Here is a 23,495-nt window from a genome sequence, read left to right on the forward strand (position 1 = left end):
AAAGTTAAAATGTGAGGCAGACAATACTCTGCCTCACCTGAAGGGGGCGTGAGTGAGTTGGCAGGTGCAAGATGCTGCTGTCTTCTTTCTATAAGCAATGTAGGATAAAATAAATAGGATACATAAAGAAAAAAGGAGGACTTTTACTACAAAGTAACATAGCTTTTCATGGAGAAGTTCTGTATATGCGCATAGACTTCATACAGAAGTAAAGAAAGGAACATAAATTGTTTTCAGTTTTATAAAAATGACGAGATGAGATTCTCTGGAACAAGAAACGCTTTCAAGTTCTTAGAATTGTAAATATGGCTCCAAAGAAGGTCAACCTCACCGCACACCACAGGTGTGGATCTGTTATTTCTATTGGAATCGTGTTTGAGCTAATGCAGTTTTACAACCCTTGCGTATTACCGGTTGCTATATAGAGCGTTTTGTTTTGTTATATGTGACATTTCTCATATTATGCTAAAATATGCTGACCATTTTACTGAAAGAGGCAAGGTGTCCGGAAGAGTCAAGTCATGTAGTCTTTTAAGAAACAAGTCCGGTGTTTGTTCAAATACGACATTGATGCTTTAAGTAATTAATTATATGCTAGCAGCTCCACATTTTCCAAATGAGGTTTGACATTTTAAAATATAAATAGATGTTTTTGTTTTGTTTTTTTTTTGGCACATGTACTTGTTCTGCACTGTGCATAGTGCTGACCACGCTGACCAAAGAGGATATAGCTTGCAGGAAGAGTTTATGAAATAATCTACATCGACAGGCAACATCTGCAGATACTTTCAATGTGTTCCATATCACAATATTGATCAATGAAATATTTGGAATTCAGGGTGGAAGACCACAAATCAAGCCTGAACATATGCCCATCACTGTACAGAAAATGAGGCGGATACATACAAAAGGTCATCCGCTATGAAACAACGACGAGGGAAAGAATTTTCCTCCCAACAGAAGGATAATTTGCGGCAGAGGTTGCGGTGGTGGTCGGGATGAGCCTGTACAAGCATTTGCTTCCTCTATTCCAAAACCATACAAAGCATTTTTAGTGCAACTGCAGATGTCATTCGGCCATTTGTCTTAACAACCGTGAAACCTTATAGCCATGCGCTGAACACATGAAAACGACATGTTATTGTAATACAATCATCAGTGGAAGAGTTGAGGAAGGAAGCGCTCACTTTATTTATGACCGCAACACATGCACTTTACATTTTGGAGTTCATGCCCACTGTGTTTGGTTGTTGGAGACTTTTGTCTGAAACATTCATTGTGATTTGTGACAGATCATTCCTCCGCACACTGTCCCATACTGATATAGAGTCATCAGGAGTTACCGGCCAAGTTTATAACAACCGGGGCCCATAACTCTTGGCCCCTTCGGCTAAAGGCGCTAGCCGCTAAACTCAATATGGAATCGTCTCAGAGCACCGGTCATGCCAAAATGGTAAACGCCAACTTCAACCTAAAGGTTATAAGGGTGGGCCTGAGCAAACATTGCCTTTGCCAAAGTGTGACCGCCGCTTAAAGGGATTCTTGAAAACGGCTTCACGTCCTCCGCCCATTTTCCCATCTCGTCCTCCTCCTCCTTCTCCTTCAGCTTCTTCATCCTTTCCCCTCCCTGTTGTTTTCCTTTCACAACCGTCCTGATTAAAACCTGGAGAGCCCGGTGGGAGGCTCTGATTTCCCAGCTCGGACTGTTACTGTAGTGAAGTCAGAGCTGCATGTCCTCACACAAGGCTGGTCAACCCTGCCAGCTATAGAACTGACTCGGGAATAAATGAGGTCTGACCGGCGTAACATTTGAGGCATACGGGCATGTTGTTTCTTTAACAGCACCCCGGAGACATGTTTTTTTTTTTTCATGTTAAATCCAAAACCTGTATTAGTTAAAGGTGATTAGAGGTGGAGAAGTGCTTTGTCAATATCCTCACGTTTATGTCATTTACATGACTATTTATTTTTTTCTAATAGCACTTGCCTCATAGCACTACTCTTTATTCAACACCGTATCAGCCGCTATTTCAATCTTTAACGGGGGCTTGTTTATTTAGCCGGATGCATTGAAGAAAATTGAACTTTTTTGTCATCATTTTCAAACCTTATAGTTTTATCTGCAACAGGGAGCCGTAAATTTTTCTTGCAGACAGATTGTGAGACGACACAAGTCTCTGGCCTCGTGTATCCGTATTTAAACCCTCACCTTCAGACTCTCGCCTCGCTCTGTAGGGCAGGTGGTCTGGACTTCTGCATCTTGTGTGTTAAAATAATAAAATAGCACACTTAGCGGGGCTGAAATGAAAACGCCTTACTTGGTGAAAGTACTCTGCCACCCTGTACGTTTGTTTTTGTACCGTTCTTATTTTACCATGAGTTCTATGTCGCTTTGTCTCCAAATTTGGATTCTTATATTCGAGAATACAAGTGGTAAAACACGGGTTGGGTTTTTGAGTCATCTTTCTGTTATAACTGTGGAGCCGGAGGGAACCAAAAAGAAATTGGCTGAAAGGGCTGAGGTTTCTGCTTGAGACTACCCCCTTCACACTAACACACACACACACACACACATACACACACACACACACGCACACGCACATATATATTCACAACATCATTCAGACATGAACCCACTAGTGTTGAAATACATGTAACATGCAAGAACCATTTGCCAAATCCTCCTGATGATTAGTAGACCTGCACCTGATGTAATGGGAGTTTAATAGTTTCTTTTAACCAAATAAAAAAGCACATCCAGTTTGTAGTGTAGATAACATATTAGTATGCCCTATGTTATCAAAGTAATCATCTTGCAAATGCAGACATAATGTACTTCCCAGAAAAAAGAAAACAACAAAAAACACTCACTAGAGAAATGATAAATCTATTTTAACAGATCACTTCACTCCAGCGCTTACAACTGATATTCCAAAAGCGGTATTTCATTTACGTCACCAATATCAAATGGCATTTTAAATCAATATACATTTCTTAGACCAATATTGAAAACAAGCTAAAATTGATCATGGTTTTTAGCCAACAAATGATGATAGTAAAGAAGAACTTAGAAAAAAAAAACAAACAATGATTTTCTTGCGAGGTGTTATAAATCCAGTCTTTTCACGTTTGGAAGTAAAGAACCACGTGACAAACTGAAACCACATCTCAGGAGATGGACAATGATATGTATTGACAAAAAAAAAAAGGAAGTTAAAATAAATGTATAGTCAGCACAACTGCAGGAATGCTGAATGACAGTTGAATTCAATCAAGAATTCGCACCGCAGCTCACATGTGCGCGTACACGGGTGCACACCCCATTCACCGGCTTCGCCCATTCACTGACTTTTAGGGTTTGAGTTAAAACTCAACTCCCACTAAACTTGCAGTTTTTTATTTGACACTTCAGTGCCGGAGGGGAAACACATCGCATCGCCTGCAGCAACTATTACTGTATGAATGAAGCCCATTATTATTATTGTTATTATTGTTGTTGTTGTTACAGCACATAGGGGGGGGGGGTTCAGAAGGCCCCCCTCCTTCAACAAAAGGTTGGAAAAAAAGGTAATTTTGCACTTCCTTCTCATGGATGGAGCCGTTTGAACCGAATAAAACGCTCCCATTCATAGAAGTTAAACTCAAGCAAGATGTGCTTTTTTTTTTTTTTTTTTTTTTTTTTTACATCTGGCGTAAAGCCCAGCATGAAGAGCCATTTGTGTGTTAGAAATCCCCCCCCCCCCCCCTTCAAGTTCATGTTCAGCCTTGCAAACTTCGCCGGGTGGAAAACAGACGAGCAACATATAATAACCAAACTTACCGTTTTGCTCCTTCACACTTGGCAGATGAAATTTGCTGACGTGACTTGATTCAGCCCCCGAGCCATATCGTTGGAGAAGCGATGCAAGAAGGAGGAAGAATGAAAGGATCATTTGGATGAGTGGTGGATGGCGATCAAAAAGCGCAGATAAATGGGACGGAGGGGTCCGATCACGACAGGCGAGCGTCGTTTTTGGGAAACCGACGCTGCTTGGGGCACAAGTGGCAATGATGAATCCACATAATCTTAACCATCAGTTCCTCTGGAGAAAATTAAATGTATATATCGCCTTTAAAGCAAAAAAAAAAAAAAAAAAAAAAAAAAAAGTATATCCTGCAGAATTTTTCCCCGCTGCAAAAACCGTAAGGCGAAGACGCACCTGTTGTTTCACTGAAAAAAAAAAAGTTTCGGAGAAAGTTCTGTTGAAACTGAAAAAAAAAATAAGAATAAATAAGTTCCCGCAAGCGTTCTCGTAAGTGCATGTCATCTATGGCACCAGGTCGTTACGAATGCGTGGATGCATTTTTGCGAGAAATAGTGGAGGAAGAATTAAAAAGAGAAAAAAAAAGAAAAAAAAGTGGAGGGGGGGGGGGGGGAGACGCGCGTCAGCGATGACTTCTTGGATTCCGGGTGAGTAAATTCCCTCACATGTCCGCGCGTAAGAGCGCAAGCAGTGAAGCAGTGAAGGGGAGAAAAGAGAGAGAGAGAGGGAAAGAAAAAGAAAAGAGGGGGAGCAGCAGCAACTCGATCCAGTCTGCCAAATCACTTCTAAGTGCGGGGCAAGTCCTGTTGTCCACCGACGTCTTGAGTCATAACTTGTTGAGAGTCTTGGATAAAAATATCGCTGCGTGGCCGCGGGTTGTGTTTTGGGTGGGGCGGGGAAGGAGCTGGAGAGGGAGGGGGGGTTGGGGAGGTGAAGGTGGGGTGCGAGTGGGGTGAACGACTGACGGGACAACAGGTGCTGCACATAAAAAAAAAAAAAAGTTTAAAAAAAAAAGCGAGGGAATTCCCTTCCCACGGGACGTGAATGGCAAAGACGCCGCTTTCAACCGTCAGATTGTTTGCGTGGGATCCCGAAAGTAGTGAGGAAACTGTGCGTGCTGTTGCGGGGGGAAAATGTTTGCGCGCAAAGCAGCTCTGAGGAGCGCAACTCCGTGTCTGCAAAGTAGCGAAGGGAAACGAAAGTCCACATCAAGTATATAACCATTTAAAATGATATATATTTTTCAAATAGTTTGCCACAAGAGAATAATGCTCCCAAAAAGATGGGGGAAATTAATTTTACTGATCCGCATGTCATTTATGGGATGCTATTTTGTGTTGTCAGCACAATGGCTGCAGTTTTTGCAACGCTGGAAGATTTTTTTTTTCTTTCCTTTTTCTTTTTTTTTCTCTCCAGGGATGATGTCAATGAAAAAGAAGGCTTTGTTCTGACAGTTTTGTGTCTTTGGATAAAATTTGCTTGCCACTCGGATTCATATGGTCTCACTTCATTTTCATTTTATTTTTGCTCACAAGTGTTCATCCGGCCTGTAATTCTCACTCATATACTATAAACAAAAAAAGCCCGTATTGTATCTTCCCATCAGGATATTTCATAATTACAAAAGAGAAAGATGTGGCCTCATTTTTCCATATCTGTTTTTTTTTTTTTTTGTTGACATTTATAAAAGTAGGAAACATACATTTACAGCCACACAAGCTTTTTTTTTTTTTTTTTAACACACTCATGTGCATTCTGCTAAATGTCTCTGCGGAAGGAAATGTTTAAGACCTTCTCAATTTGTCATATCAAAGCCGAGACACTGCTTGGAACAATACTCCCTTCTGTTCCTAATTTCCTTTCTCCCGGCACAACGTTGTACCTCATCAACTATGTTTCATGTGGTTCCTCCCATCCTATTGTTGGCAAAATCCACCGCTGAATCCCCTGCTGTATGGCAAGTCTGCTGCAGCACAGACACAACAATCAAAGGAGCGCTGGAGACATATTGAACCCATTGAGCCAGACACATGATGCAATGCTGCAGCAATTTACCCCCAGTTTCACATAGCTCAGAAAGTACCACCTCAAAGAAAATGCAGAGCAGCCATCTTTCCAGCATCAAGGTATAAAGGAAGATTTTTGTGGTTTTAATCATAGTTAATGGCTGGGAAAAAGGGCACGGAGCATTGATATAGTCATTTCATACGTGTGCTGCCCCCATAGAGAGGGGCATATAGAGGTCTTCTTGTGCCTGCTGTAAGGGCTAAGGCCCTTTGTCTAAAGGAGAGTATCACATTCCAGCCCTGCAAGAGCCTGCAGCAGATGTCAGCACTTCACATTGTGGAATCCCTCTCCCTTTTGCACACATACACACTCATTCACCCCTTGAGGTTTTGTCTGTAAAGGCTTGGTATTTTGTCTCGTTGTCCAAGTCTGATTGCCGCTTCCATGGTGGTCTCGGTTAATGTGAAAGCTTTGATACAAAGAAATATAATAAACAGAGGAAATTAGAAACAAGGCAGACCTTTTGGGTCACGTAGAACATACGGAACCATGTCAGCTTGCAAGGCCGGGTGTCCGCCGCACAGTCTGAAATGGAAATGTATACAATAGAGGACTCACAGTCAACGGCTCCCAGCTAAATCCCATTAGACTTGGTTGCATTTGCAGGACAAAAACTGTCAAACAAACAAACGCACCCCTTCCTATCAGTCCATATTACACAATGCATCTGTCACACTATCTGCGAAACGGCAGTTATGTTCCATGTGGAATGAGTGATGTTGGTGGCGCAAACACATTTGCTAAATCCACATTGTAGCTCATTATGGTACCTTTAAGGAGAAGGTCTCTGAGATGACTTCAGTGTTATGCTGAAACTTCCAGCAGCAGCGGCAACAGCAGCAGCGGCGTCTGCTGTGTGGTCCTGCAAGAAGTCATTTATGGTTTACACTCAAGGTGGGAAATGTGCCAGTGGAGGCATCCGGAGAGAGAAATAACTAACTGTTCTTCTCAGAATTCTCATGCTTGTTGAAATCTTGTCACCCGGAGCACAACTGAGAGATCGCGGTCATGTTCCTAATGTGGAGTTATATATCGCCGATTCAGAGCCTGGCGTTTTGGTAAATTGATATTTAAGTCGCACACTTTCAAATTTGAAGTGTGCCGTCCATTTGATTAATTGCCCTTGGCTGTACTTGTCCTTGAAACCAGAGCCCCCTGGTGGTACCCCCCAGGGCTACAGTCAGGCAGATGTCACTCAGAGTATCGTGGAAGATGTCCCCTGTTCTAATGCAATCAAAAGTGACCATGTATTTTAATTAAAAGGTTAAAAATCTGCCTTCTAATTGACTTAACCCCAGCCACTTGGTCATTTTAATCTTATTGTTTTCATGGTTAAGCATATCATCATTTTCAGGAAGAATTATTTTCCAATTCTTGCTCTATTGTCAATTTAATAATGTAAAATTGCCCATGTTTTAAAAAGTAAAAAGTCAGGGGCTAAACAATCCTCCAGAAATTCAACTGTTTTTTTAATTTTTTTTACATCAAATTTATTATTCCTTTATCTATTTTGGCTATTGCTCATTGGCCTTGTCATCAACATAAAATGTTGATGACTGATTGCTAATATGTAAACTGTCCATGCAACACAGCAGCAAAATAAAACTAAACTACTATGTATAATTGTAAAACAATATTTGAATAATTTCAAAACATATAAAAAAAGAAATGAATCAAATTAAGTTAAGTCATGCATCTCCAGGTCATGATTTCACACATTAAATTCAACTGTATTAAAAGCATCAATGACAATAAGTAAATACATTTATTTTGCAGGAATGAATAATGTTCCTTATCTGAATCCACATGATATTTAATAGATTTACATAAAATATGCTCAGCCATCCGACTTTTTCATTATTGGTATTCCTTTATTTATTGTTTTAAAGTGGAAAAAAATCAGCAAAAACAAAAAAAAAAACAATCTTATCATTCCACTAAACGAGACCAAACTGTCATTACTGTTTTTAAATTGTCAATGTTTTCTTTTAATGCATTGTTTTTTTTATTTTATAGAAGAAAACTACTGCTTCACAGGGTCTCCCTCATGCTTGAGAAGAGGTCAGAATCACTCTCTCTCCCGCGCCGCCTCCATCACATTCGTGGTAAGTGTTCCTTTAACTTAGCATCTGCTTACGGAGAATTCTCACTTTCAATTACTTCAATCTCCTAATTTTATGATCTGCCCGCCAATCTTACTACAGTGACAAATTCATCCATCCATCCATCGTCCGCTGCTTATCGTGCATTCAGGGTCGTGGGGACAGTGACAGATTTCAGTGAGTTATTTTACTGAGCCTGTAACTGTGAGCGGTTGAGGGGGAACATCTGTGAACCTACTGCTCTTTGCATTTTGGTGACGATGTGCTATTCTGTGCATTTAAAAGCTCAACTGACCAACTATTTAAGTCCCTTTTTATGATGAATTTTTTCCCTGCCACGGACAATCTTATTTTGACAGACGGTCCTTTAAGAGTGATGCATGACACACATATGTTGTATTCCCATCCAGAGACAATATTCAACAGATAAAAATGATTATATTTCCGATCAAGAACGCTGGGATTCAACCCCAACTCAAAGTGAAGAGGCCTGATGTGTCTGCTAGATGAACTTGTACAATGAAAGGAAAGCAATCCAAGATTCGTGCTTCATGTCAGCATTTTATTTAGCTGATGCTTTTGCCTAAAACTACATCCCATACATATTTGAACACGTAGAGCAGCAGTGGAATGCATGCGATAGCCTGCCAATATGACATCAATATCTAATTAGATATAATTAGACAAAAGAAAGCCAGATACTGTACTTTAGTGACAAATGTGAGTATGGTATCAATTACAATTACTCTAATTTGATTTTCAGATTTTCACGGATCAAGATGTTTCAATGATGAAAGAGGTAATAATGCGTTGAAACACGTTCACCAGAAACAACACGATTTCTTTGGTGTTTGCTAATGCATTCTAGAGAAATAGTGTTGACAAATAAATAAAACACACTTAGATTAGCTATATGAGAAAAAACAGGATGAAGTGCACAGATATCTGTGTTAGTTGGTTAGGTCACATGACTACCACAAGAAGTGGAGATGGGGAAAGAATGAAAAGGTGCCGTACTTAGGCCAAGGGAAAGCTGTTTAGAGAAAACCCCATTAGATTGTGTAAAATCAAAAGCAAAGAAGACAGAACAGCTGCAAAGCACTCCCACCGCATTTCAGTACCGAACAATGACATAAACAGTTTCATTGGGTAATTTTGTGCAGAGACACACCAGACGTTTTTATAGTATTTATTCTGGACAGCTGCATTTATATGTGTATGGGCACTTTAAAAGCTGTTGAGATCTTACATGTAGACCAGGGTTTTCTGGACAGGTGTGATTGAGGAGGCATCATGCAGATATATGGCCTTGATCAATACTGATGGTAAGAACTCAGCAAAAAAAAGGTCAACGTTGGCAGGACAAGACCTGCCAATAGTGTGCAGAATTGGTCTGCCGCTGTATTGCCAGTATTGATAATATTGAGTCAAGTGAGAATCTTCTATCATTTTTCCCCTTATATGAACATTGCTCTCTTAACTTCTTCTCCCCATCACTGAAAAATGTTTCCTAGCAACACTGAATTAGCTCCATTCACACAAGTTTGACTAAATCCCCTTATTGTGCGCTGCAAATCCAATCATCTCTTAGTATCATCTTAATCCATCATGATCTATATCAAAATTTTATTCACTCTGGCAACTCTCGGGATACCGCCTTCCAAGCAATTGATCTTGTCACCGATCTAAAGTATGCCCGTGCCCTGTTGAAGAACTTCTGAATTGGAAACAGACGTGGCAGAAGAAAGCGGAGAGAGAGAAAAAAGGAAGTAGCAACATTTCTCTACCTTTGTCAGAAAGGATATTTTCATTTGAATGTAACTACAGATAGTCAGCTAGAATGTAATAGCAAAAGAGACCACATGCCAGGTGTAATACGACAATTCACTGGTTTAATCCGGTTTGACGTATGTCTGGAATAGTACATGGTTGTCCATCACACAACACACACGTCTCCTAGGCAGCCAGTGCACATTTTATGAGACAGCACAAAAAGATCTTTGTGTTCAATTTCAACTTTCTTGATTATAACTCCAGAACTATGGCCTCTGACATAAATCATTAATCTCTATACATATGGTGCAGATTAATTTGTGCATGCAAATGGAAAACCCTGTCACTCAAAATTATCCTTCAGGGATCAATGTGCAAAGCCGCCCAAGTTGTTTGACATAGAGTGATGAATGAGATATGGATCAGAATTGTGGGAAAATCGTCTTGGTCGCAGTGTGCAGCGGAATTTCGTTTTCACCAAAAGAACAAAAGCGCAAGCTTCCTGCTCTCTTATTTCATTTTTCCATCACAAACACAATAAGTATGAAGAATCACAAACAGTTTGTAAAATGTTCTTGGTGTAGATATAAAAAATCAGCGACGACTAAAGTGTGCCAGAAAATACTTAAGACGCATTAAAAGTTTATTATTTTTTCATCATGCCTGGATTTGTGCTATAATTCCTGACATCGCTATGAATTTCTTAACAGACCACAATATTTTCATGGGCCAACTGGGTTATGTATGCATGTTCTTAAAGTTGGATATTTGACCTTCACTTTGTTGAAGGACATTTCATTCACAAACGTTCTTTATTTTTATATGCACATTTGGAATTTAAGAGTCTCCCAAACAAGCAGGATTTGTCAAACCTCGCTTTAACTTAACACTGTATGAAACTGAGAGGAATGTTGAAGCATTCACTGCAAAACCACTAAGAAAGGACTTCATGAAGTGATAACTGCGGCACCTTGGTCGATATATAGAGTATCGCCTTAAGTAGCCGAGGCAGGTGTTCATTTTTGATTCATTTTGACTCATTTATACTCCCACTACATTTGTGAGACAAAAACGGTACTTTGTATTTAAATACATGCATTTGCCTGATATACTCACAAAGATTGTACGATGCACAGAATATCTTATTTTCATTTTTTTGCAGCTAACACCGAGACACATTCATATGATAAATATGATATTATGACATAATATGATGCATTAATATTAGAATGACTCTCAAAAGTATTCAAAAACTGTGCATAGATCGCATCAGAAAAATGTTCTCATTTATTGCACAGTGATACAACAGTTTGCATCTTGATACTTTTTATCTTTAACTCTCGATCGTAATTTCCCCATTATGTATGCATATTAAATTCAGATTTTTTTTCATTTGATTAAGTATGTTCAAGACTCTGGTGTTTCTACAAGGCTGTAATTCAGTTCCTGTTCTAAATACATGCAAATGTTTGTCTGGCTTCTTCAAATTAGGGAGAAAAAGCAAACTACTGATCATATGAGCTCCAATTTATGTATCATTCTACAGATGTGGACAAAGTACAAACTACAAAATATAAACACGCAAACTGTTGTAATTGCTGATCAAATGTATAAATGGAATATCCATTTTATACCGATATCCATTTCATTCAACATATCTCCATGTTTGTATTATCCCACCTTAACCTTTTTACAACGATTATTTTAAATCCAAGGCTTTTCAGATCAGATTAAACTGTTTCAAAGCTCTCATACTGGTAGCTGTCAGTGTCGTATCAACGCTAAAATACTTACAGGAACAATATCTTGCAGTATGTTTATTTAGTTTTACAGTATGTAGCTACTTTAGCAGACCTGAATTTGATTTGTTGCTCAACGCAAGCAGACACCTAGCGGTAGACCGTATCCTTGTCCTTGGTCCTGGAGGGAAGAATCATCTACATATTAGTCTTTTCCTGCCACTTGATGAACCAAATACAACCATTTTTATCACGTTATATTATTTGCCCCATCCTGAAACATGCTTTAATAATTTGAATATAAAGTCTGTACTCACTCAACCAATCACTCTTTCATTCACCTCATCATTAGCACACAAACTGCAGAGACACACCAACCTATCACTAAAATGAAACATGGCCAGAGCCTGATTGGACCCCTAAATAGATTGACAAGCATTCTCCACTAACAGATGACTCACTTAAACTCAGCTGCTGTCTGTGATTTAGGCGTAATCCCCTGAAACCGCAGCCTTGAAATCAACCTCGGCGCAGTCCAGTTAGGAGCTGTCGCCGCTCATATCACATTATCCTCGTCTGCAGTTGCCATTTGGCCACACGTCAACGGATTAACGACGCCGCACCTTCGATTCTGTTCTGATCCGATAAATCTTTCCAATGATCAATTTATGAGTATGGTTTACTTAGAAGAAGTAGAAACTCACCCAAGAATATCATCTAGAAATGTACTGTAAACTGATCATAATCAGACAGAATATATATTTCTCCCACAGTCCAAAAACATCCATCCATCCATCTTCCCTCGCTTATTCGGAGTTAGGTCGCGGGGGCAGCAGCCAGAGCAGTGAGGCCCAGACCCCTATCTTCAAATTAACCTGTTGCATGTTTTTGGACATGCAACAGGTTAAGAAGGAAGAAAATGGGGGAAAACTGTCCCAAATGAGTGGGTGAATGACTGTTTGTCTGCATTTGTGGCCCTGCTTGTGTGCAGGACAAGCGGCAGACAATGGATGGATGGATAATAATGATGCAACAAGTCACAAATATTTGGGTTTATGTTGATGCTTGTTTACTGTTTGATTTTTGGAGTTGCTTTGATGGATGTGGGTGTGGTTTGGGGTGCAATGAATTCCTTTTTTTTTTTTTTTACCTGGAATTGAGAGGAAACAATTAGTTGTATTGCAGGCCTCTGTGGTGCAGCTGCAACCCACAAGAGCTATTGCTCATTAAACAGACATTTTACCGTCACCCGGGTGTTTCCATGACTAAAGCATTACAATAATAATAATAATAATGATGATGATAATATGTGGAATTGGAGCTGCCGGGCAGAAGGTCTTGAGGAGGACCAAAGAGAAGATTTATGGACGTAATGAGAGAGGATATGAAGGTAGTTGGTGTGAGAGAGGAGGATACAGAGAATAGGGTGAGATGGAGAAGGTTGATTTGCTGTGGCGACCGCTGAAGGGAAAAGCAAAAAGGGGAAAAGGAAGATTATTATTATTAGTAGTAGTAGTAATATAACAACAACAACATTATTAATAATAATAACAATAATAATATCATTAATAATAACAACAATAACAATAATAATAACATAATAATAATAATAATAACTATATTCGACTCATTTTGTTGAACCTGTCAATCTGTTTTTAACTACTACCATAACAGTAATTCTACTTTACCTGGTATTTTGCTCCACTAAACCCAAGGCTGAAGCTCGGATGTCCAGTTGTTCTTTGTGCACAAACAACTTTTGACTTTATAGGCGCAGATTAATTGATACTCAAAGAATGATCAATTATGGGAAACGCTTATCTTCCTACAACCGGATACAGATATTGTCCATGAATCACCGGATTGTATCATACAGCGATAATAATCTCCGTCCTCAAGCGACCGAGACGAAAGTGCGTCCATATTTTGTTTGTAGTTCCGCGTTTCTCGTCTCGCGACCGCTTCCATAAATAGCGCGGCGTGCGAGTTCCTCGTCACGTGACCCGGAGCCGCGAGCGTGTCTGAGCGTGTTTGTGCGCGCGAGGAGGGATGCGCGCGTGCTGTCCGTGGTGCTGATGGGGCTTCGCGCTGCCGCTACTGCGCATGTTACATGACAGGTACACGCTAGCCTCCATCTTGGGCGAAAAGGGCAGCGGCTTTTCCACGATTTCTCTCCGAAATAACAACAACCCGAGCGCGGCGTGGGGGGAGAGAAAAACTAAAATTGGCAATTTGCCGAGATGTAACTTTTTTTTCAATTTCAGCTCTCACTTTATTCAACAAATTGCTTTCGAGAAGGAGAAGAAGACGATGGAAGAGAAAGGCAGCGGATGGTCACGAAGCCTCCGTTGACGAATACTTGTACGGTCAGCTTTTCTCCCGTTTTGTGTCCACAACAACTGACAGGTGACGGAGACGGACGGTAAGCGGGGCAGGTCGGCCTATTTGTTTGTTTGTTTGTGTGCACAACGTTTATCGTGTGATGAAATAGGGGGGGAGGGTTCATGTTAGTATGTATGGCTGTCTCCATCCTGCATCTTCCCCCCCACTCAGTCATGGTGGTCGATGTTTTGCGTTCTTGTTTCCACACTGGTCCAGCTTATTTGTATTTATTTTATTTTTTTTATTGAATGAATACAAGTCTGCCCTTCAAACAAGCTCACACACAGCGCCCTCCTCACTTCCAAAGAACCCAAAAGGTGACATTCAGCTACAGGTTGTGTTTCTACTGTCGCACAGGCAACGGGTACTGGTTCTGGTGTTCCGCTTGCCACATCAGTATCGCGATGTGATGAGATTAGTGAGGGCTTTTTTACCCGATGGGTCTGCATTTTGCAGTAATGGATAAGGAAAAGCAAACAAATAATTAAACTGTCATAATTTACCAAGTCCCATTATTTAGGCTACAACAAGTCATGGGTTCATTAAATCACTATCCCCATTAACATCTCCAAAACGATCAACGCACGTATTATCCGCTATGGAGCGTAATTACTTTCCCTATAATGGAACATCAATCCTGCAGACTGGAACACGCAGGGGAAGAATGTGGGCCAGTTGCAATTCCAAATTGACCTTGAATCCGTGGGGCAAACTATGTATGTCTGTTTGAGTCACTGTCTCAGCCGCGTATGACAAAGTGTTCCCACTTTTAACTTCGCTGGTAGTAAAACACACAGAGGGCAATCTTTTTTGGTGGCGGCATTGAGTCGACTCAGTCGGTGCCGAGACAGATTTATTTTTTTTATCTGGACCCTGATCTCTGCTCACTAATTGTGAAACCTGCACTTTCAGACCCTGAAAACTCTGTTATGTTACATTGTGCAACTTTAATTGACTATCAATTTTTGACAAGTTGCAAATCTCTCCACCTATTTGAGAATCAGGAGTGGCCTGGAATATGGTGCAAAAGGTGAAAAAGAATGTTTTCAAGTGCAAAAAAAAAAAAAAAAAAACAGGGACAAAAGCTGGAGTAAAAGAAGCAGATGACTTGTCTGACTTCATTCAAGTCTCATTGTGTATCAACATTTGAAGATTGGTGATGTGTTGAAAGAGAAAGAGACAAATTCTGCCTTATTAGTAATATGAAAGACAGGAAAACTAGAATTGAAATAATACCAGTAGTATCTAACCAAGGCTCTTTTCTGTAGTAGGAGTTATGCAGGTACCACAACATCTGTTCCTAAGTTGGACTTAAAAAGAAAAAAGAAGGAAAAAAGATTAGTTGTAAAATACATGAAGTCCACGATGGCGTCATTCCCTGCCTCAAGGGTGTCAGTCGCATAAGCTCTTAGATTACTCACACAGGAGGTGCAAAAACAATCATGCAACTCAAAACTTTGTTTATTCTTATGACCTTCAACTAGACAGCTGTATGGTGATTCATAACCTATCCCATATTTGCATTTTACCCTCAAAGAAAAGTTATAACTAGATTTATCACAGTGCCTGGAATATGTGTGATACATCAAATAGCAAATGATCCTTGAACATTGATGCTTGTTTCCTTTATTTTCCTATTTTCTAAGCCCATGGTCTCTGCTGTGTCAGCTCTCATAATTAGGGCGTTGACGCAAACTGAAACCATGTTTACTTGTGGTGTTTGCGTGCAGGTTGTCAAGGAAACTGCACTTGCACATTTCTCTGCTGTATAAGTGATCAAGGACCATATAAGCTGTTTACACTCCTAGGCTTCACTTTAAACTAAATCATTTTGTGAACTGTAAGAATTAACAGTCATGTTGTGATGACAAACCTGACATGACAGACATAGCTTGTGTTGAAGGTCATTTTTAAATGTGTTACTGTAACATAGAGAGGTTACATAACAATGGTCAGTATGTAGTTTTAAAATGTTTGCGTATGGGCAAGCATGTGTGTGTGTGTGTGTAGGCTGTAGGCATTCATATCTGGGCTCAGGATGTAATATATATATATATATATATATATATATATATATATATATATATATATATATATATATATAATTTTCAAATACAACTGTGTACAACTGTACACGTACTGGTCCTTGGATGGTGATGGAGCATTTAAAATTCACACTGCATCTGGAGCCTCACAAGTGCTTGGGGGAATGGTGCTTGCAGGAGATTCTTGGCCAATCATAGACCTCCACAGCTTAAAAGCTATTAAATTCAGAAAACATTTAATGCTCCAGCTGGGGTTAAGAGAAATATTGATTCATTAACAATTCTACATTTTTGACCACCAAGCAGATCTAGTAGCATGTGTAAATGCATGTAAAGTCTCTGAGAAATAAAATAAGATAAACATTCAAGCAGATGTATTAATAGTGCACACAGAGCCTTGTGTTTTTTACATCAGCAAAAGAACGCAACACCCCCATTTAGAATATTCTCCCCAATGAATATTTAGGAGAGTGTTTTCACCCGTTAGTGCTAAACGTTTTGAGGAGATTAGCAGTCGTTTGGTTTCATTTAAGCCAATATTCTTCTGTAGCATGTCTTACCACCCTCCGTTTGCCTTTTGTTCTTGTTGTACTGACCGCATCGCTTGTTTCATTTTTGTGATCTGATACGTTGTGCATCGTCATATAATGTCAAGATTTAGCTTCTGTAGCTCAATAATTGGTAAATTTGCCTCTTTTCCAAATACCTTTAGTCATATAAGTTAGAATTTTAATTCTTCCTTGCGGTCATTCTGCTTTTCATCAAGACACTGGAGCCATTAAAATGTCCCCATAAATAAGCCTACCCCATGCCTCTTCTTTGCTATTGTCTTTTATATTTTATGTGAATTTGATTTTTATTTTCTATGTTCTGATCAATTATTTTCATTGGTCTCTCTGCTTTTATTTGTATCTTGGGAGGTTGTAAAATCCAGTTGCGGGAAAAATCAAACATTTAGTCTCTTTTCATAGAGCTTTCAATTCTAAGCTCATAAATTGACGTAATTTTGCAGAGATTAGATAGATTAGACTGAATTTTGTTTCAAACTTTGATTTATTTAGCATTGCTTCACCGAGAGGCAGTGCATCTCTTTTTCACAGACCAATCAGCGAAACAGTAGGAGTCAGGTTGTCCTATGTCAAGCCAATTGTATATTTTAGTGTATTTGACTCTTGTCATGTGAACCTTAGGGAGCAGAGCCCCTATGGCTCCCACTGCCAACTTCCCGACCTCAGCCACAAATAACAATACCATAAATTACTGGTTTCTCTGTAAAAGCAATTTTTTATGTCACTATGGCACAAAATGCATTGGCCGTGACATGCCCTCTGATCAGGACAAACAACCAGTTGGCCTTTTTTGCTCGAAATTTCCCAATCAATTAATTGATATTGAGCCAGTGAGGGTGAGGTCCGGGGTTTTGCATGGACACATGCAAGGTGCTGAACTGAGCAGTGGAAAACGATTTCCTCTTGATAAGATGATGATCAATGTGCAGCCAAGGAACTGAGAAAGAGTTAGTGGGCCAGGACAGTGAAAAAAAGCGCAAGTCCCCGTCTAGACAATAAACTGCTTCAGTTAATATACAGTCTCGCTGGCAGGGTGCGGGGGTGAGGCTATTGGCTAAGCTGTTGGTCCCAGTGTCCCTGCACAGGAAGAGACACTTCGAGATGGTGAAAGGATCGTACAGGCACTGTTGCCGCCAGCTGATTAATGACCCTCTATCAAGAAATGTTACCTATAATGCGAGGTCTTTGAATGAAGATATCCATTTGTATGTGTATAATTGTATTTGCCTTAGACCAATTCTGGTTTTATGGAGTAAAGTATACCTGGTCTGTAAAAACAGTTTAGCACAAGATATAGAGCCACGGAGGACCAAATTTTGATTGTTTCGCGATGGGCCGAAAGTTCTTTGAAACTGCATTGTCAATCTTTACCATCAGCTTAACGTGATGTAAACAATTAAAATATTTTATTTCTTAAGCGCTGCTGTTTCTGGATGGCCGATGAATGTTATTTGAGGCAAAATATTTTTCGCATATTCCTTAGAGCTTAATTTACCTGGCGAGTCTTGAATGACCGTTGCTATTCAGGTACATTACTCTACTGATTAGATTTGTGCTTGAAGTTGCTCTACTTGATTAAACCTTGTCAGTTTGATTAATTTACATTTGAGTTTTTTACTCTGTGTGACATGAATCCAGAGTAAATGGGAGTGCATCATTCAAGAACACAAGGAACTATGTCATTGACCTTGAGAAATAAAATTACTATTCCCATCCTTTGCAGAACATGATTCCTCCGCCAAGGTCAAAGCCTTTATTTTGTTGCATGCAAAGATGTGAAAGAGATTAAATAAACCAATCAACCAAATAAAAATCTATGAAAGAGTAGTGTGACAAGGAAACAATGAAAAAAAGAAAAAAAAATCTTTTTAAATCTTATATTTTTATAGGTGATTCAGATTACTAATATCATTTCTAAGGTATATTTTATGTCTATAAAAAGCCTCAGCATACAGCTGGCTGTGCTATGGATTTCTGAATATCACAATATAAGAAATTTGCACCAAAGCAATCAAGATGGATAAATAAGGGCAAGAAAAACAATTGAGGTGGACCAGCCCTTTAAATTGTACAACAACCGTATTCATCACCTTCCTCAATGTATATTCATTGTTTGATTTCTCACTTGCAGGCCAAACTGACGCCAGCATGGGCATTAAGGAGCTCGCTATCATTCTCCTGGTCCTTGGTCTTTGTTTGGAGGGAGGATCTGCCAAAGAAAAAGGAGCAAAGAAGGGAAAAAAGAAAGGGAAGCAAGTTTATTGCCCATCGTAAGTATGGAGTGAATGATACTCTGGGCTGTTTACTGGACTACACAACATGCATTATTTACTTTGTGCAGCATTTATTAGACAGCAAATGTTGTAATGAAACAACATGATAATGTCATTTTCTTTTTCAATTTACAATAACAGGGGCAGCTGTCTGGTCAAATTGTCGTTATTCTTCTTTCTCAAACTTTCAAATTCAGTACATGAATAAACTTAAATGCTAAGATTGCTTCCACAATGTTGCGATATTTTTCCATAAAAGAGAAAGTACTTACAGGACATGGTCAGTCGCTTATGAACATTAGACGCAGTGAGTGCGTGGGTGTGTTTCTTCTCTCCTCAGCAAGGCTGAATTCCGCTTCCAGCTTATCCTTGCATGAATCATGTATTTATAAAGATTAACTGTACCACATTCATTTCTTTAATTTTTTTTTTTTCCTGACAGGCATCTGCCAAAAAACTCCAGGCTTCTACAGTCATTGAAGCAACGCTAGTATTTCTTGTAACCTGATCTTTTAGAAATACATGACTTGACTGTGACCTCGTATAACTACATTTCAAGCATTTTTCACGTATTAAAACTACACATCATGTTGTTCAAGTTCTATGTAATTTTCAAGCCAATAAAGACATCAAGGCGGGTGAGGGTTCTCTGTGTTCTGAAGCTGATTGAATTGTGGATCTGTGGCACATAGACCTAATCTAGTGGTATTGAGTTCGCTATCACTATGCAAACTCATTGCTAATGCTGGACAGACTGTACAGCTGTAAAACTATAATGCTTGTCCGTAATGCTTGTCCTGCACATAGGGTCACGGGGGCGCTAGCCAATTTCAGGTGACATTGTTAGTGAGCGTACACTCCCGGTCTTGTCACCAATTGATCACAGAGCTGGTGTCTAGAGATATACAACCAATGGGTCTGATGTTCACACCAATGGTATTCTTCATTTAACCTCACTGAATGTTTTTGGTGTGTGAGTGGAAGCTAGGCTTCACACACAGAATCATCCGGGCCTGAGAGGAAAGGCACCCGAGGGAAGACAAGTTTGACGCTGTACCACCAAGTAAACATACCTTCCTAGGAAGGGGAAGCTCAAGACACTATTTGGATTATAATCGCAAAGTACAAACGGTGCACGTTATCTTAATCTGGCTGGATGTTACAAGGCTATACAGATGATTAATAGGTTGCAGAGTTCAAAAATGAATGAGAAGTGGATTAGCTATCCTGAGAGGAATGTCATGGAATGCATTTTGCAGTTTCTTGGCAAGAATTATAGAAGTTGTTACATTTAGTAAGAGACAAAATGTGTTTAGACAACTTGTAATTTCAACTGGCGAAAGCAATCAGCTGTGAATCATAGAAGATTGGGCCTGTAATGGAACTGATGTTTTGGGTTCTGCCCAGTTCTGGGTCCAACTTTCTAACAAGTGTCATGCAGTACATTTGCAGGTCTGTGCTATCTAGGGGAATATAATGTTGGAACAAAAAAGACCGTCTCATATAAACCCCAACATTTCATTGCCTAAAATTACATATGTTGTTTAAATATTGTCTTGAACTGCATGAGCTCAGTGTTGCTATTACTTTTCAACACGAGGCGACAAAGTGATTGTTATGTTGGAGAATAAAAAGAAACAACGGGCACATAAAAAAAATTGTAAGAACAACAGCACAGATGAGTTTCAATATGTTCTGCTGTAGAGTTAACTCGAATATCTTTCTCTTGTGTTAGAGTACATTACACTACCCAGAAGAGAATTCCTTATTGGGGCCTTTGAGTTTAAACATGACTATCTAGTACCCGTTACTTGATATTGTTGCGGCGGGGAATTTGGGTTGCCATGGAAACAAGTCATAATTGATTCACATTTCTACTATTAACACCCGTCAATGTGTAATGGAGTGTTAAGAGGTCGCCTTATCTCAGACGTTTTCTGTAAGATCAAACCAGATTTATGACCAAGCTGAAAGCATTACCTCTGCGAACAGATCCCATGGCGAAGAGGTGAGGCATAAATAGACAAGCTGTAAAACAAGTTGTCATGGATACACAAACCAAATCAGTTCTGTACATTTCTCACAGCAGGATAATCAACATCAACATTTCCAGGCAAGCCTTTGGAGTGCCTATCAGGTCCCGAAAGCCGGGCCTACCGCTCCCTTAAATGGTAACAAATGTCCTGACATTGAATCCTCTTGAAATGAAGGCAAAACCATTTGATGTAGGCCTTGCGTTGGCAAGCGCTTGCGACATATCTTGTGTTAAGTGCTCCAGATGCCTTTTGCGGATCAAGGGAACCACTTGGTTCCAGTTTAGCCGTAGTACTTGAGGTTGTCAGAATGGCCTGTTAAAGGAGAGAAAAAAAGAGGTTTAACGGGATGGGAATTATGTGTTTTACTTTGATCAGGGGAACCGCATAACGTACACACTGCGTAGCATTCCTAGGAAGCACTTTAACTCATCCTCTGTGCATGATAACGTTTACATGAAGATATGTAAAATGCTTTGAAAAGGGGAAATTCTTTGGCAGGAAAATTCATTGCCACCCACGGGGAATCCCTCTGTTTCTTCTTTCTCCACTGCCAGAATGGTTCTCCCATTCCTTCTCTCCATTTCATTGTTTTTCATCAGTCAACCGCTAATGTCTTTTGGCGTAACATCTTTGAAAGTCGCCGCTTTCATGTTACGGTGGTCATTTTTAGTATTTTTTTTTTCTCTTTGGTTGTTTTTGGATTTTACTGTTCATTAAAGTAGTGACATTAATCAGAAACTTCAAAAATGTGAATTACAGTCATATGGGCACAAATTATTCAGCTGTTTTCAAATGTTCTTTCAAGGATTTTGAAAAGCTATAGAAAAAAAAAACACATTTTTCATACATTGTAATTTGAATATCTATGCTTAGAACTTGAACTCATTTTGGTATTGGCATTAGAGAAATTTCAGTGTTTATTTTGAGTATTCTATTCTGGTTAATATGGCAAACTTGCATGTAAACATAAACATTGTTTTGCTATCAGTACAAGAATGTTCACAGTAAGAACCCCCCGGTAATGCTATTCCAACTCCCCACCACACACAGTCACCGTTATGGTTGGAGTTTTGCACTGGTATGCAAAAATGTGTTTGTACTTTAACCACCCACAACAGGACAATATTTCCAATGATCATGCTAACATTGCCTTGGTGGTCCGATCCGAGGAGGCCGTCCGTACCCCAACTGGTAGCCCGTTTAGGTTATAGTTTAATCAAAGTGTATACAGAGCAGAAGTGCTTGTACCGCATCTGCACTTTGCATCTACTCTGAATTTGACCTGCTCATGCAATCGTCCCTACAGTTCCTACTCATTTTGGTCTCCTTTGTTTGCAGACAGCTGTCATCCGAGGATCTGGCTAGAGTCCCTGCAAATTCAACCAGTAACATCTTGAACAGGTTACTGGTCAGCTATGATCCCAGAATAAGACCCAACTTCAAAGGCCAGTCTGTTTCCCTCTTCATCTATCTTTGTCTATTTTTAATTCACATCGCGAGAGCATTGATGTCTGTCTAATTCTGAAATGATCACATTTCTTCTGTATTTCTTCCTTAAATCTAGTTCTGCCCAACAGCTGGGCTTGGGGCATAAAAATCCAAATTTGTCTCTTTCCACTTTCGTATTTTGCACGTTTAAAAAGAAGTGTTGCATTTATATAAGGCTTTAATTAATGTTATAATACCCAAAGACTTCAACATTTAAATCTCAGTATAATTAAACTTCTTTCAATTAGTTGGGATAAACTGTAAACATGGATTTCTACAAGCAACACCTGCCAACCTAAAATTCGTCACTTTTTATTTTAATTGTTTAGCTTTACTGTCATCTTGATAGTATTTACTGTAAATGTCACACTGCAGCCATCAAACTGCAGTAAAATGGCAAAAGAGGTGTTTGTTGCTGATGGGCTTACCAGTTTTCAGGTGGATCCTCTGATAGTTTCCATCTTGGCACTTGGCAGCAGGAGCGGTATCTAGGACTCTGTTTGATGTCCTGTGAGCAGAATCACTTCCCTGTTGGACTGCTTGCAACTGGTCCAGCAGCAAACATCTGCTCTTGATTTCAGGGTGGGCTGAAAGCTCCCCATCCATTAAAATCATGTCATGATCTCCCAAATGACATCCTAAACTGCGCCTTTGCATTCCTTTGCTCAGGCCAGTAAAATCATGTTCTGCATTTATAGACCATATGGAGATTTTCACTCCGCAAGTACTCTTTCCATATTAATATGTCGATTGCATTACTGCACGGATGAAGTGAGCTATGGTATTTACCGTGTACATTCGTTTTGAGAATTTATCCAAGAAAACTCCAGAGCTTTTAGAAAATAATGCAAACAAAGCTGAGCATAGGGTGAGCTATCTGTATTATCATAGATTATATACATTTTATGACACTGGCTGAGTGGGTTTTACACAACAGAATGTATAACCTAATCAGTATCACTCCAAATCAAATGTGATTCAATCCTAAAATCCCATTTCCTGTGTGTGTGTGATCCCAGGAATACCTGTGGAAGACAGAGTGAACATTTTCATCAACAGCTTTGGCTCGATTCAAGAAACGACAATGGTAAGATTTCGCTTTACTTCCCCTGAAATCCAAAAAACATTAATAATCTCTACTTCTGCCAATCAGGAATATTTGAAGGGAAGAAAAGTGCTTAATCCGGTTGGGAGCATAATGCACAAGTATATTCTTTT

The 23,495-nt window shown here is 39.6% G+C and overlaps 2 protein-coding genes across 4 annotated transcripts in view; one reads left to right on the forward strand and one right to left on the reverse strand.

The window, feature by feature from the left end:
• The window catches only part of pdgfc (platelet derived growth factor c), a 52,978-nt gene extending 48,819 nt beyond the window's left edge, over positions 1-4,159 (reverse strand). Inside the window, exon 1 of one of the 2 annotated variants that reach the window (XM_086158019.1) lies at positions 3,821-4,159. In XM_086158019.1, coding sequence (XP_086014145.1) covers positions 3,821-3,932 — 112 coding nt within the window. In that variant the 5' untranslated portion in view covers positions 3,933-4,159. The remainder of the gene's footprint in view (positions 1-3,820) is intronic. The other variant, XM_086158020.1, reaches the window with a different exon arrangement.
• Positions 4,160-13,586: 9,427 nt separating this feature from the next.
• Positions 13,587-23,495, forward strand: part of glrbb (glycine receptor, beta b) — a 30,389-nt gene continuing 20,480 nt past the window's right edge. Inside the window, exons 1-4 of one of the 2 annotated variants that reach the window (XM_086158028.1) lie at positions 13,587-13,906; positions 18,612-18,750; positions 22,128-22,234; positions 23,297-23,364. In XM_086158028.1, the coding sequence (XP_086014154.1) occupies positions 18,629-18,750; positions 22,128-22,234; positions 23,297-23,364 (297 nt within the window). In that variant the 5' untranslated portion in view covers positions 13,587-13,906; positions 18,612-18,628. The remainder of the gene's footprint in view (positions 13,907-18,611; positions 18,751-22,127; positions 22,235-23,296; positions 23,365-23,495) is intronic. The other variant, XM_086158029.1, reaches the window with a different exon arrangement.

Source organism: Fistularia commersonii, chromosome 13 (assembly GCF_037954325.1).
Source record: "Fistularia commersonii isolate RoL2024-O1a breed Wild chromosome 13, RoL_Fcom_v1.0, whole genome shotgun sequence".
NCBI lineage: Eukaryota > Metazoa > Chordata > Actinopteri > Syngnathiformes > Fistulariidae > Fistularia > Fistularia commersonii.